Source organism: Nymphalis io, chromosome 8, assembly GCF_905147045.1.
Source record: "Nymphalis io chromosome 8, ilAglIoxx1.1, whole genome shotgun sequence".
Classification (NCBI taxonomy): domain Eukaryota; kingdom Metazoa; phylum Arthropoda; class Insecta; order Lepidoptera; family Nymphalidae; genus Nymphalis; species Nymphalis io.
Genome location: NC_065895.1, coordinates 10,891,594 through 10,902,383, shown reverse-complemented (window position 1 = coordinate 10,902,383; position 10,790 = coordinate 10,891,594). Strand labels below are relative to the sequence as shown.

The 10,790-nt window shown below is 31.3% G+C and overlaps 1 protein-coding gene across 1 annotated transcript in view; it reads left to right on the top strand.

Moving 5' to 3' along the window:
* The first annotated feature begins 8,943 nt into the window (after positions 1-8,943).
* The window catches only part of LOC126769943 (nitric oxide synthase-like), a 41,251-nt gene continuing 39,404 nt past the window's right edge, over positions 8,944-10,790 (top strand). The window contains exon 1 of the mRNA XM_050488974.1: positions 8,944-9,396. Coding sequence (XP_050344931.1) covers positions 9,064-9,396 — 333 coding nt within the window. The 5' untranslated portion in view covers positions 8,944-9,063. The remainder of the gene's footprint in view (positions 9,397-10,790) is intronic.

Below are 10,790 nucleotides of genomic sequence, written 5' to 3'. Positions count from 1 at the left end.
AGCTTTTGAATTATAGCTAATGTCAAATCGTAATCGAAATATCGAAAGTTGTTATGCCATTATGAATACAAAGATTATAATATTTAAAGAATAGAAGTATCAGTTCAGCGTAATAATATATTGTTTCTTGATATTTATTTTAAAAAAAGTCAAATTAATTATTTCCAGAGATTCCTTGAAAACCTTAGGGACAATTCAAAAAAAGAATAAATTTTACAACAATTAAAGCATTCCTTATGTAGAATGACAATAATTATTTATTCATATAATGATTGGCATTCACGTCATGATTTCATAACGTTTATATTTCGAATTGGAAGTCGTACATAACTGGATTAAGCTGATTCGTAGAAATTTTGCTTACATATGTTGGTGTACTTGAATGAATTGTAGGAAATTACATGACGTCTTTATCTAATGTCATGTACCTTTTTTTATACGTTTTAAAAGACCTTTGTTAAGACTTTCCTCTTCCGCTTTCTAGCATTGCTGTACTGTTAGTCAAGTATGACGTGTGAAACCTGTCAATCAAATGCCCGATATTTCCTTAATCCAACCTCTATATCCTCCTAGATTGAAATGAATAATTTTTCATATAATCGTTATAAAAAATATATTAATTATATAAAGCCAGCCATTGTTATTTTAATAAGTCAATGATGTTATAATATTTTTTGCATTGACAAGGTTTGTTTAGTAGTAGCTTGTAATTATTTAAATGGATTTATATTATATATTTTGTGTTTATTTTTAAATTGTTACCTTCATTATAGGCGGACGAATAATGGTGGTGGTGTCACCGCCCATAGACGTAGTGGCTGAAAAAAATATTAACCATTCCGAACAAATCACTTGAGATAAGATGTTATGCCGCTTGTGTCTGCAATTACACTGGCTCACTCACCCTTGAAATTAAAACACAACAATACCAAGTGTTGTTGTTTAGCTATAGAATATATTAGTGGGTGGTACCTACCGAGACGGCCTTGCACTTAACCCTACCACGAAGAAGATTTTGTAAACCCAATAGTTCAATGGTAGAGGTATATCGATGCGAAAGTCACCAGCTCGATAGTGACCCATCTAGCGCAAGCCTTACGAATAATTGGAGTGAAAAATAGTAATTTTTATTAATTGTTAATTAGCGTGATTATTATTCTTTATAAAAATGTCTCAACGTTATGTAACTAGACATTATCTTATAGTTTATATTTTACAAGAACATGCAGTTACAACGAATGTCCTTGCGTAACTATATATTCATTACATCGAGCAAATAATGTTAATACCTAAGCGGAAAATCGTTTGATATCAATACAATTATTTTCTAAATCAATTAAAAACGGAGTCGAACCTTTATCCTGTACATAAAGTCTTCATAATAATTTGACGTTTATTTATGAACGATTTAAGATTTTATTAGTACGTTAATCTTAATACAGAAGTATTAAGTGGTTTATTGATAATGGAATCTGGTATTAAGTAATCTTTCCAAGGGTCCTTAATTGAATAACTTACAAAATAAACGATAGAATCGGTTTCTGAGAAACAGAAATAGATTTATTACTACTTGATTTAATCTCAAATATCTTACGTATTTGTTACAAATTAAATATGTTATCAAATAATTTATACATTTATTTATAGAGACAAATACATAATTGACTTAATTAATAAAGTGGTGTAATAACCAAGGTTTGTGGCGCATTGGTGATGTAAGCGATGGTTAACATTTCTTACAATGCCAATGTCTATGGGTGTTGGTTACCACTTACCATCAGGTGACCCATATGCTCGTCCGCCTTTCTATTCTATAAAAAAGGCTAATAAATTATTTCTAGTTAGTTTATTGTTTTAATACCAGCCAATACAAATTACATAATGATTTTCTATAATTTAAGTAAATGTAAATATGAATTATCTAAGTGTAGATGAACTTTCATATTTAAGGTTTCATTTCATAAATGAGAAGTCTTTGAATGTTAGGAAGTTAACTAAGTATGAAACATATATGTATATAATTATGAGAGGATTTGAGAGGAAGGGGATTATCATCAGTATCAGGTTCTCTTAACAACGAATATTAGTCTGGTTGTTAACTTCCTTGGCTAGGGATGCTAGGGTTCTGAGTTCAAATTCCGTGTCGAACATATACCAATTATGATGTGTCAAGTAAAACCGTTGGTCCTACGCCTGATATATATCTGATAATATCGGACTAAGAAAATATGGCAATTGAAAGTTTAACTGTGTTCATTTTTTCACAAGCATATATCTTGCCTGTCTGCGCTAGTCTACACCCCTCTCGTCTCATAGCCATCTTGTCCAATAACGTTACCGTTATGCTCAGGTTGTCTCAAAATGATATTATTATTTTTGAAAGAGACCGCTGTATTAACAAAAAATTTAAAAATGATATCGCCGTCCAATATATTGTAGTTACGTGACATAAGCAAAACGTGAGTGTCGAATATATATAGAAAGGTTTAAGGTTTTGTGTCTAAAAACACGTACAAAGAAAATTTAATATAAAATAATATCATCAAAATAATGTATGATTATGATCATAAAAAAATATTATAAAATCATAATGCACTAGGAAAACATTGTACTTATTTGAATAGCTTATTATTAGTTTTTAACTCACATTGACTGTGTGGCAGTAGTGTTTTTTCTTTGTAATTAATTATCTGATGAACTTAGCGCGAAGACTTCTGCTATTTACACTGTATCAAAACCCATTTAATCAAATGAACGATGCGAGTGCGCACTCGTAATACAAACATAAGCATTTATGTTTATGAATAAAATAAGGTTCATTGCTTGTTGGTAAAAGCCATATTACGCCAAATATTTGTCGACGTGATGTTCAAACAATATAACAAATAAGGATATTATTTAAACTTAAGAGTTTTTTGTTATTTTTTTTTAATTATTTTACATTCATGTGTCATATATGTGCTTTTTTTATAGAATAGGAAGGCGGACGAGCATATGGACCACCTGATGGTAAGTGGTCAACAACGCCCTTAGACATTGGCATTGTAGGAAATGTCAACCATCGCTTACATCACCAATGCGCCACCAACCTTGGGAACTAAGATTTTATGCCCCTTGTGCCTGTAATTACACTGGCTCACTCACCCTTCAAACCGGAACACAACAATACCAAGTACTGCTGTGTTGCGGTAGAATATCTGATGAGTGAGTGTTATTTACCCAGACGAGCTTGCTTTGTGCTACCTACCTGCCCCTACCACCAGTAAAATCTTAGATATTGGTGTTGTATAGTGTACTGCTTTAGACATTTGTCATTTAAGTGCTCTTTACCTTACGTTTGCTTTACTCTGCTATGTATCTTTACCTTTGCTCTGGTATTTATAAAATACAATGTCACAGCAAAAGTTATATTGCTATATCTCGTGGATTACTCTGGTTTACCTTTCATACATGAATCGACGGAGCATTTATATTTAGCTGTAGAAAAAGTAGTAAATGAGACGTATATAGATTAATTCGGAAGACCAGTAAATTTGGCCTAACAGATGTTTACTTTTGTGCGAAGACACTGGAACTTACTAAAATAAGCCATGCCATGTCAAAAATTTAATTTCCAAATGTCCCAGTTGCATGTAAATACCACGTGTATTAACAACAATGCAAATTGACAGGCCTACATAAAAGCCTAACACTAATAATTAATCAATTCTCATATGCCCTGGTAAAGCACTTTTGAGTCATTGCTTAAGAAGTCTGTCATGCACTAAAGGTACTGTGAAAATGTTAATTATAAAAACCGGTGATTTCAATATATCTGACTTACCTCACGTACACGTTACGTCATCGTTTACGGTTCTTAATTACGTTGAAGAGCTAATAGGTGATACAAGCGAATACAGAAATCCGGGAAGTACATTTGATTGTCACGTAAAAACAATCGATTGATCGTTGCGAATCGAACTAACATTTTTTAGGTGATATCTAATGTTTTAGAATGGCAAATCTGTATATTTGTATTAAGTATGAAACGTTATGAATCTTTACTTGGTAGGGCGTTGTGTAAACCCGCCTGAGTGGGTACCACCCTCTTATCAGATTTTATTTTATTTTATTTTATTTATTTATTTTAAGGACCACTAGTAGCTACTACATGTTTTAATGACAAATGTAAAACAATTTAGTGAAAATAGCTAACATGTGAAGCTTTTTAAAGTAGCCACAACAATTACAATATTTGTTTTAAAAATACATTAACACATAATTATAGCAACATGAGTAGAAAGATTAAAAAAAAAAAAAGTAAAAATTGGTACAAATTAAAGATCATAAAAAAATAAACATGCACTTAATAAAATTAAAATTAATAACACAAATAGTTTGAAATTGATATAGGTACAAATTAAAATTAAATAATTCATTAAATTCATGCAAAGTTTACGTTACAAAAAAATTACTAAAAATATCCTAATTAATACAAAATAAAATTAAGATAACATTATTTATTATTTATTTATTTATTTATTATTTATTTGCATCTCTCAACAATTCTAGCGCCCGTTTACGATAAATCATGGCAGAGTCATTAAAAATATCTAGATCTTGACAAAAACCATTGTACAACCGTGATGATCTAGGCATTGGTGCATTACATCCTAATTTCGTTTTTGATATTCTGACATCAAAAGTGCCCAGAAAACTACGAACATTGCGCCTTGGAATACGATAGTATATCTTTTCAAGTAAGTAAGTACAGTCGATCTCGTTACGAATTATCTTAAATAGGAAAGAAAGATCTAATAATTGTCTGCGTACAGAGAGACTATCCATATTAAAGATATCCAGATAATAGTATTCTACCAGTACAGTACAGTAACAGCCTGTTAATGTCCCACTGCTGGGCTAAGGCCTCCTCTCCCTTTTGAGGAGAAGGTTTGGAGCTTATTCCACCACGCTGCTCCAATGCGGGTTGGTAGAATACACATGTGGCAGAATTTCAATGAAATTAGACACATGCAGGTTTCCTCACGATGTTTTCCTTCACCGTTAAGCACGAGATGAATTATAAACACAAATTAAGCACATGAAAATTCAGTGGTGCTTGCCCGGGTTTGAACCCACGATCATCGGTTAAGATTCACGCGTTCTTACCACTAGGCCATCTCGGCTTCAGTATTCTACCGCTTCAGTATTCTACCGCTAAACAGAAATTTTTGTGTTCCGATTTGAAGGGTGGGTGAGTCGAATCAGCGTTTTCTTTTCATCTACGTTATTATTTTGTTTTGACTAATTACTCAAAATTACTTTAACCTACATTTGTGCGACATTTTTGAAAACGAAAAATAAATTTAAAATATAATATATAAAATTTTATTAATTTTCAAAGGTACGTTATTAACCCGAGGAATTTTATTATTTAAACGAATACTTTGTTCCAACACTCCGCAGTCAATATAGGATGTACCTAATTTCGGAAATTTGAACTGGGTTTTTTAAATGACTTTTATATTATATAAAAACCAGTTTTGCTATTGTCTAAAATATTCGGAATTTCGGGATGGCCTAGTGATCGGGATGGCCTAGTGGTCGGGATGGCTTATTGGTCGGGATGGCCTAGTGGTAAGAACGCGTGAATCTTAACCGATGATCGTGGGTTCAAACCTGGGCAAGCACCACTGAGTTTTCATGTGCTTAATTTGTGTTTATAATTCATCTCGTGCTTGACGGTGAAGGAAAACATCGTGAGGAAACCTGCATGTGTCTAATTTCATTGAAATTATACCACATGTGTATTCTAACAATGCGCATTGGAGCAGCGTGGTGGAATAAGCTCCAAGCCTTCTCCTCAAAAGGGAGAGGAGGCCTTAGCCCAGCAGCGGGACATTAACAGGCTGTTACTGTTACTGTAATACTATTTAGATATATCCATTTTTATTCATTCACTGGCGTGATTTTACCCGCATTAAGCTTTACTGCTTCGTCCTTGTGGATCGTAGTCTATCAATTAATAGACTATATCAAATAAAATCAAATAATATTTTATTCAACTGGACTTATGAGGGCACTTTGAATTTTCATACTGTAAAGTATTGAATTGAATGTAATCCAATCACCGGTATGTAGATTTTACAGAGAAGAACCGGCAAAAAACTCAGTTTTTATTTAGTTTATTGTATTCAAATAAACAAATTATCATTCATTCATTTCATTTATAGATAAATATTAATATTAATAATCAAAGCGTCCATTGATTTTAATTCCTGTATTACTTGATTATATCTATTATTTAGGTATACACATAAATGCGTTATTCCTCCGAAAAATCTCTCCTGGTTTCCTTATTAATGTTGAAAATGATAAGTAAAAAACATTTACCATGATAATTTCAAAATGTAATAACATTTTTGATGCGATATAATGTCTACTGTTGATTGCCCTAGTAATATAAATAAATAAATAAAATGTTATTTGTTTACTATAATTGTTCTGTAATAAAGCGTAGTATTATTATAATGTATTGTCAGTTATATAATTTTTATATCGAACTGTTTAAAATAAATATGATATATAACATAATTCTTACGGTAATTTAACATAAGAAAATTATGTGATAACCTTGTATGTAATGGCGCATTTTAATTTGACATTGATATCAAATATTTCGATTGAAAATAAATAAGCGTATAAATAATGGAAGCTCTATTATTTATAGAATAACGTTTATATTTTTTATAACAATAAACTGAGTTAACCGTGCGAAACCAGACCCCGTGATCGCAATCGAATTTAAAATAAATCAAACAAGTTCGTGTCTGGCCAAATAGAGTTCCGTAGTAATAATTTAAAAAGTTATTTTATATATTGGTTATTAAATCTGACAACAGAACTTCGAAAGCAACTTCAAAGTCTGTTATCGAAAAGTGGTTGAACCGTTAATATGTATTCGTATGTTGTAAGAGTTAAAATTTTAAAATAAGTAAAAAATAGCCTTTAAAATGACCGTTTATAAGGAATTAAAAGAACCTCTAATACTTGTGAATTATTGAGATATCTATGAACCTGCCTCTTTTCATCTAATGGATAGCTATAAGGCCGCAGGAACTAGGTTTAAGCCCCAGGTTGAGATAGGAAAAACCTTGCCAACTGAACTAGTCTCCCTTGAGGATGGAACCGTCGCAGAAATTGCTCAAGATGATGTATTCAACAAAGGCGAATGCTTAGAAACCGTTTTTTATTTTCATCGTAAAATAAGTTTCACTCAAAAACTATTTGTGATTTGATGATATTTGTTTGAGTGAATCCCTGAATTCTTTAGATTAAATCTGATAGGTGGCGCTGTGAACGGGATTTAGGATTGTAAAACCTTTTTGTAGCAAAAACAAAATAATTGAAATAGCGAAGATGGGACGGGCAGCTGGTAACAACACAAAGTGTGTACTTTGAGTAATAAGTTATAGGAATTACAGCTCAGAGTAATCACAGCAAGCGGTAAACGTCCGCGACCATGAATTGACTCACTCATGTTAAATCGTGTTCACGTACGCTTTGAAAAGGGATATCCCTGTGCTTAGACTTTATGTGATTTAGCCATTATGGAACGTACAGTTGTCTGGGGAGCAATTGGTTGAGCTACCACTAAAGTATTATCGATGTTCTATCTGTTCACTAAGGTTAAAGTTATAATCAGATGTCAGCAATATCTTCATAATAATAATTCATAAGTATTTTTTTTCCACTTTTTCTACAAAATTAAATCATATTTTGTGTTGCGTCAGATTATTATTTGAAAATAGATTTAAATAACGGTATTCTACTGAAGCGTTCTAATCAAAAACTATTAAATAATAAAGATTTTTTTTAAATACAAATTATTGTAAATATATCTCATACCATCTAAGTAGAAAGTAGTTAAAACGTATTACGCGTTTCCTCCTCGTGATATGTGGGACTCCAAGGCCATGTGACCAAGGCACCGAGTGCGTCTTGAACACCAGAATATCCATTAAGAAACCAGCGGTACCGTTTCCGTCTTCACGAGAAGCGTCACGGAATCGCTTGTGCATGCTACCGTGACGCGTGTAAAGTTACGTGCGTAAACTAGAAAGTAATAAATGAAATATATACTGTTCTTCATAAATTCCTTTAAAAGTCAATTAATGTCATACTGCTGGGCATTTTGCCTCCTCCTCTCCTCCTCTTAAGGAGAACTTTTTGTATCTTATTCTATTACGCTGCTTTAGTGCGACTTGTTGTTAGATTTTCAACTGACATTACTTAATGATATTTTCCTTCATTTCAAAGTATGAAATGTTTTATAAACAAATATTTAGGACATTAAAACAAAATGATGTTTGCTCGGTTTTGAACCCACGACCTTCGGTTAACATTCACGTGTTCTAACGCACATAGCTCACGCTGGCCCAGTGTTCCATCTCGGCATATAAAACTCTAACTCATTGCATCGTCAAGGTTAAATTGACGTATTTACGTTGATGAAAATATACATATACATTATATATCTTAAACGCAATATAATAAGTATCACATGGTAGTTAAGTTAATACTGTTTGATTTTATTAAATTGAAGTATTAAAAACTAACAACTAGTAACTACCCCACAGCTGGGATAAGGTTTTTCTCTTGAGTAGAATATTTTAATCTAATACACACTGCTCTAATACGGTTTGACAGATCTAAAGTTATAATTAACTAAAACAAAAAGAATATATAATTAAATTTTTTGTTAATAATATGACAATAACTTAAGCCGGATTTAGAATCAGTGGGAAGATGTTTTACGTTGGAAAGTCCAACGACAATTTAAATCTAAGTAGCTCTATTAAGCTGTTCTTAATTATTGTAGTAGCGACGCGTGACGCACGATTGTTGATATTTTTTTGCGGACACCGTATTGCTTAGAGCTGGCCGACCGGTTGCCGAGACAACCGCGTTCAGTCCGCTTTTTGGTCTACACCCGATTACATATATATTATGTTGCAGTAAAGTTGTCCGTCAGTACGCACGGGCTAGTGCAATTTTACAGTGTGTGTACGCGTTTTCAAATAAATGTCAAATATTTTCAAGTGTTGCGTGAAAGAAGAGAGCTCAGAGAAGGCTTTTGTGAAGACGGATTTTGGTAAAATTGAAACAGATTTCGGTAAAATGGAATCGGATTTTCAAAAAATTGATTCAAATTTTGGTAAAATGGTCTTCGCTGATCAAGTTAACGGTCACGCGTCTTGTCCGTTTAGTAGTGCTAAGATATTGACAGTGGAAAATGAGAAGCAAGTGAAACCGAACCTTCGGTTGAAAGTTCCTCAGCCGATAAGATTGAAGAACCATCTTGTCAGCGAAGAGAATTTCGATGTGCTTCACTCACAAATTGAAGAAGTCAGTTTTGTAGGTATCATATTTTTATTCTATTTCCTAAATAACAATTTATATTATGCGGTTAACTCAAATATAATTTAATTCGATGTATATGTGTATTTATAAAAAAAAACAACATAAAAATATATTTTTGATTGAAAATAATTTGAAATATAACCTAAGAAAAAAAAATAGTATAACTTTTTTAGGTGAATAATACGTATGAGGGTGCAATTAATTATGTATTTTTTAGGAATTTTTTTAAAGTTATGTAAAATAATAAAATAGAGAACAAAGTCCATTTTTTAAATATATAAACGATGTCTACAGATATGTAGAGAAAATTGTATAAAATCCTTAATTCATTATAATATAATCGCGAACATGTCTTGTAACGTATTACGTTCTCGATCAACGTGTTAAGTCACGTGGATAATTTTTTAATAGATCCTTGTTGACATAGCGAGATAAGCCACAAACTTCCTGGATTACCTTGCGTTCTATGAATTTTTAATGAATGTAAACTAACGTTTTAACGTTCTATTGTTTTTGTTTATCGTTTTAAATTTAATACATAATTTATATATTTTAAAACAATATTTCTTTACACAAATTTTACATAATGTGAAAAGTTAATGAATGTGAATGCCGTAGTATGTTGATATTATAGGTCGGTAAAAAAATAGTTATATCGAATTAATATTATATGTATCAAAGTTTCAAAAGACTACTAGTTTTTAATTGAATATAATTAAAATATCTAAATTTATTAATTGTATAAAAAATATAATATACTAATTGTCAATTAAAAATATATAATTTATTTTTAATTATCATTTAGTATATATTAATAGTAATTGTTAATTAAAAATATATAATTTATTTCTAATTATCAATTAGTATATTCAAATTGAATTGAAAAAAAAAGAAAAATAGCTTTTAGTGCATATTTTTAAAATAATCTTAGATAAATTTATTTCCAATTAGACGCTGTGTGCGACCTCATCAACATGTTAACATTATCGGTACGGCGATTTGTTAGCTTGAAAGTACTAAACGTATTTTGTAGGAAACATACTTAAAATTCATATAACATTGAACACTTAAGTAAATTTGTTAGGTAAACATTTCGAAATGTATTAGAGATTTGATTTTCTCAGAATTAAATACAATCATAGTTGTTAAAATATATAATCGATACTTTGTCCAATTAAACAAAAAGTAATAATATATAGGCTTTTATATTATACTGTAGTCGGATTTGCTCTATTTTAAGATGCACTTGTGAATACCGTACACATACAAACACACCTGTGTTTGTGTGTGTGAGTCATTTGCAATTGAATTTTAAGGCAGTTTTATTGCTGGCAACAATATGATCTTGTATAATTTAATGTATGTGTATTACAAGCATTAAAATAGCT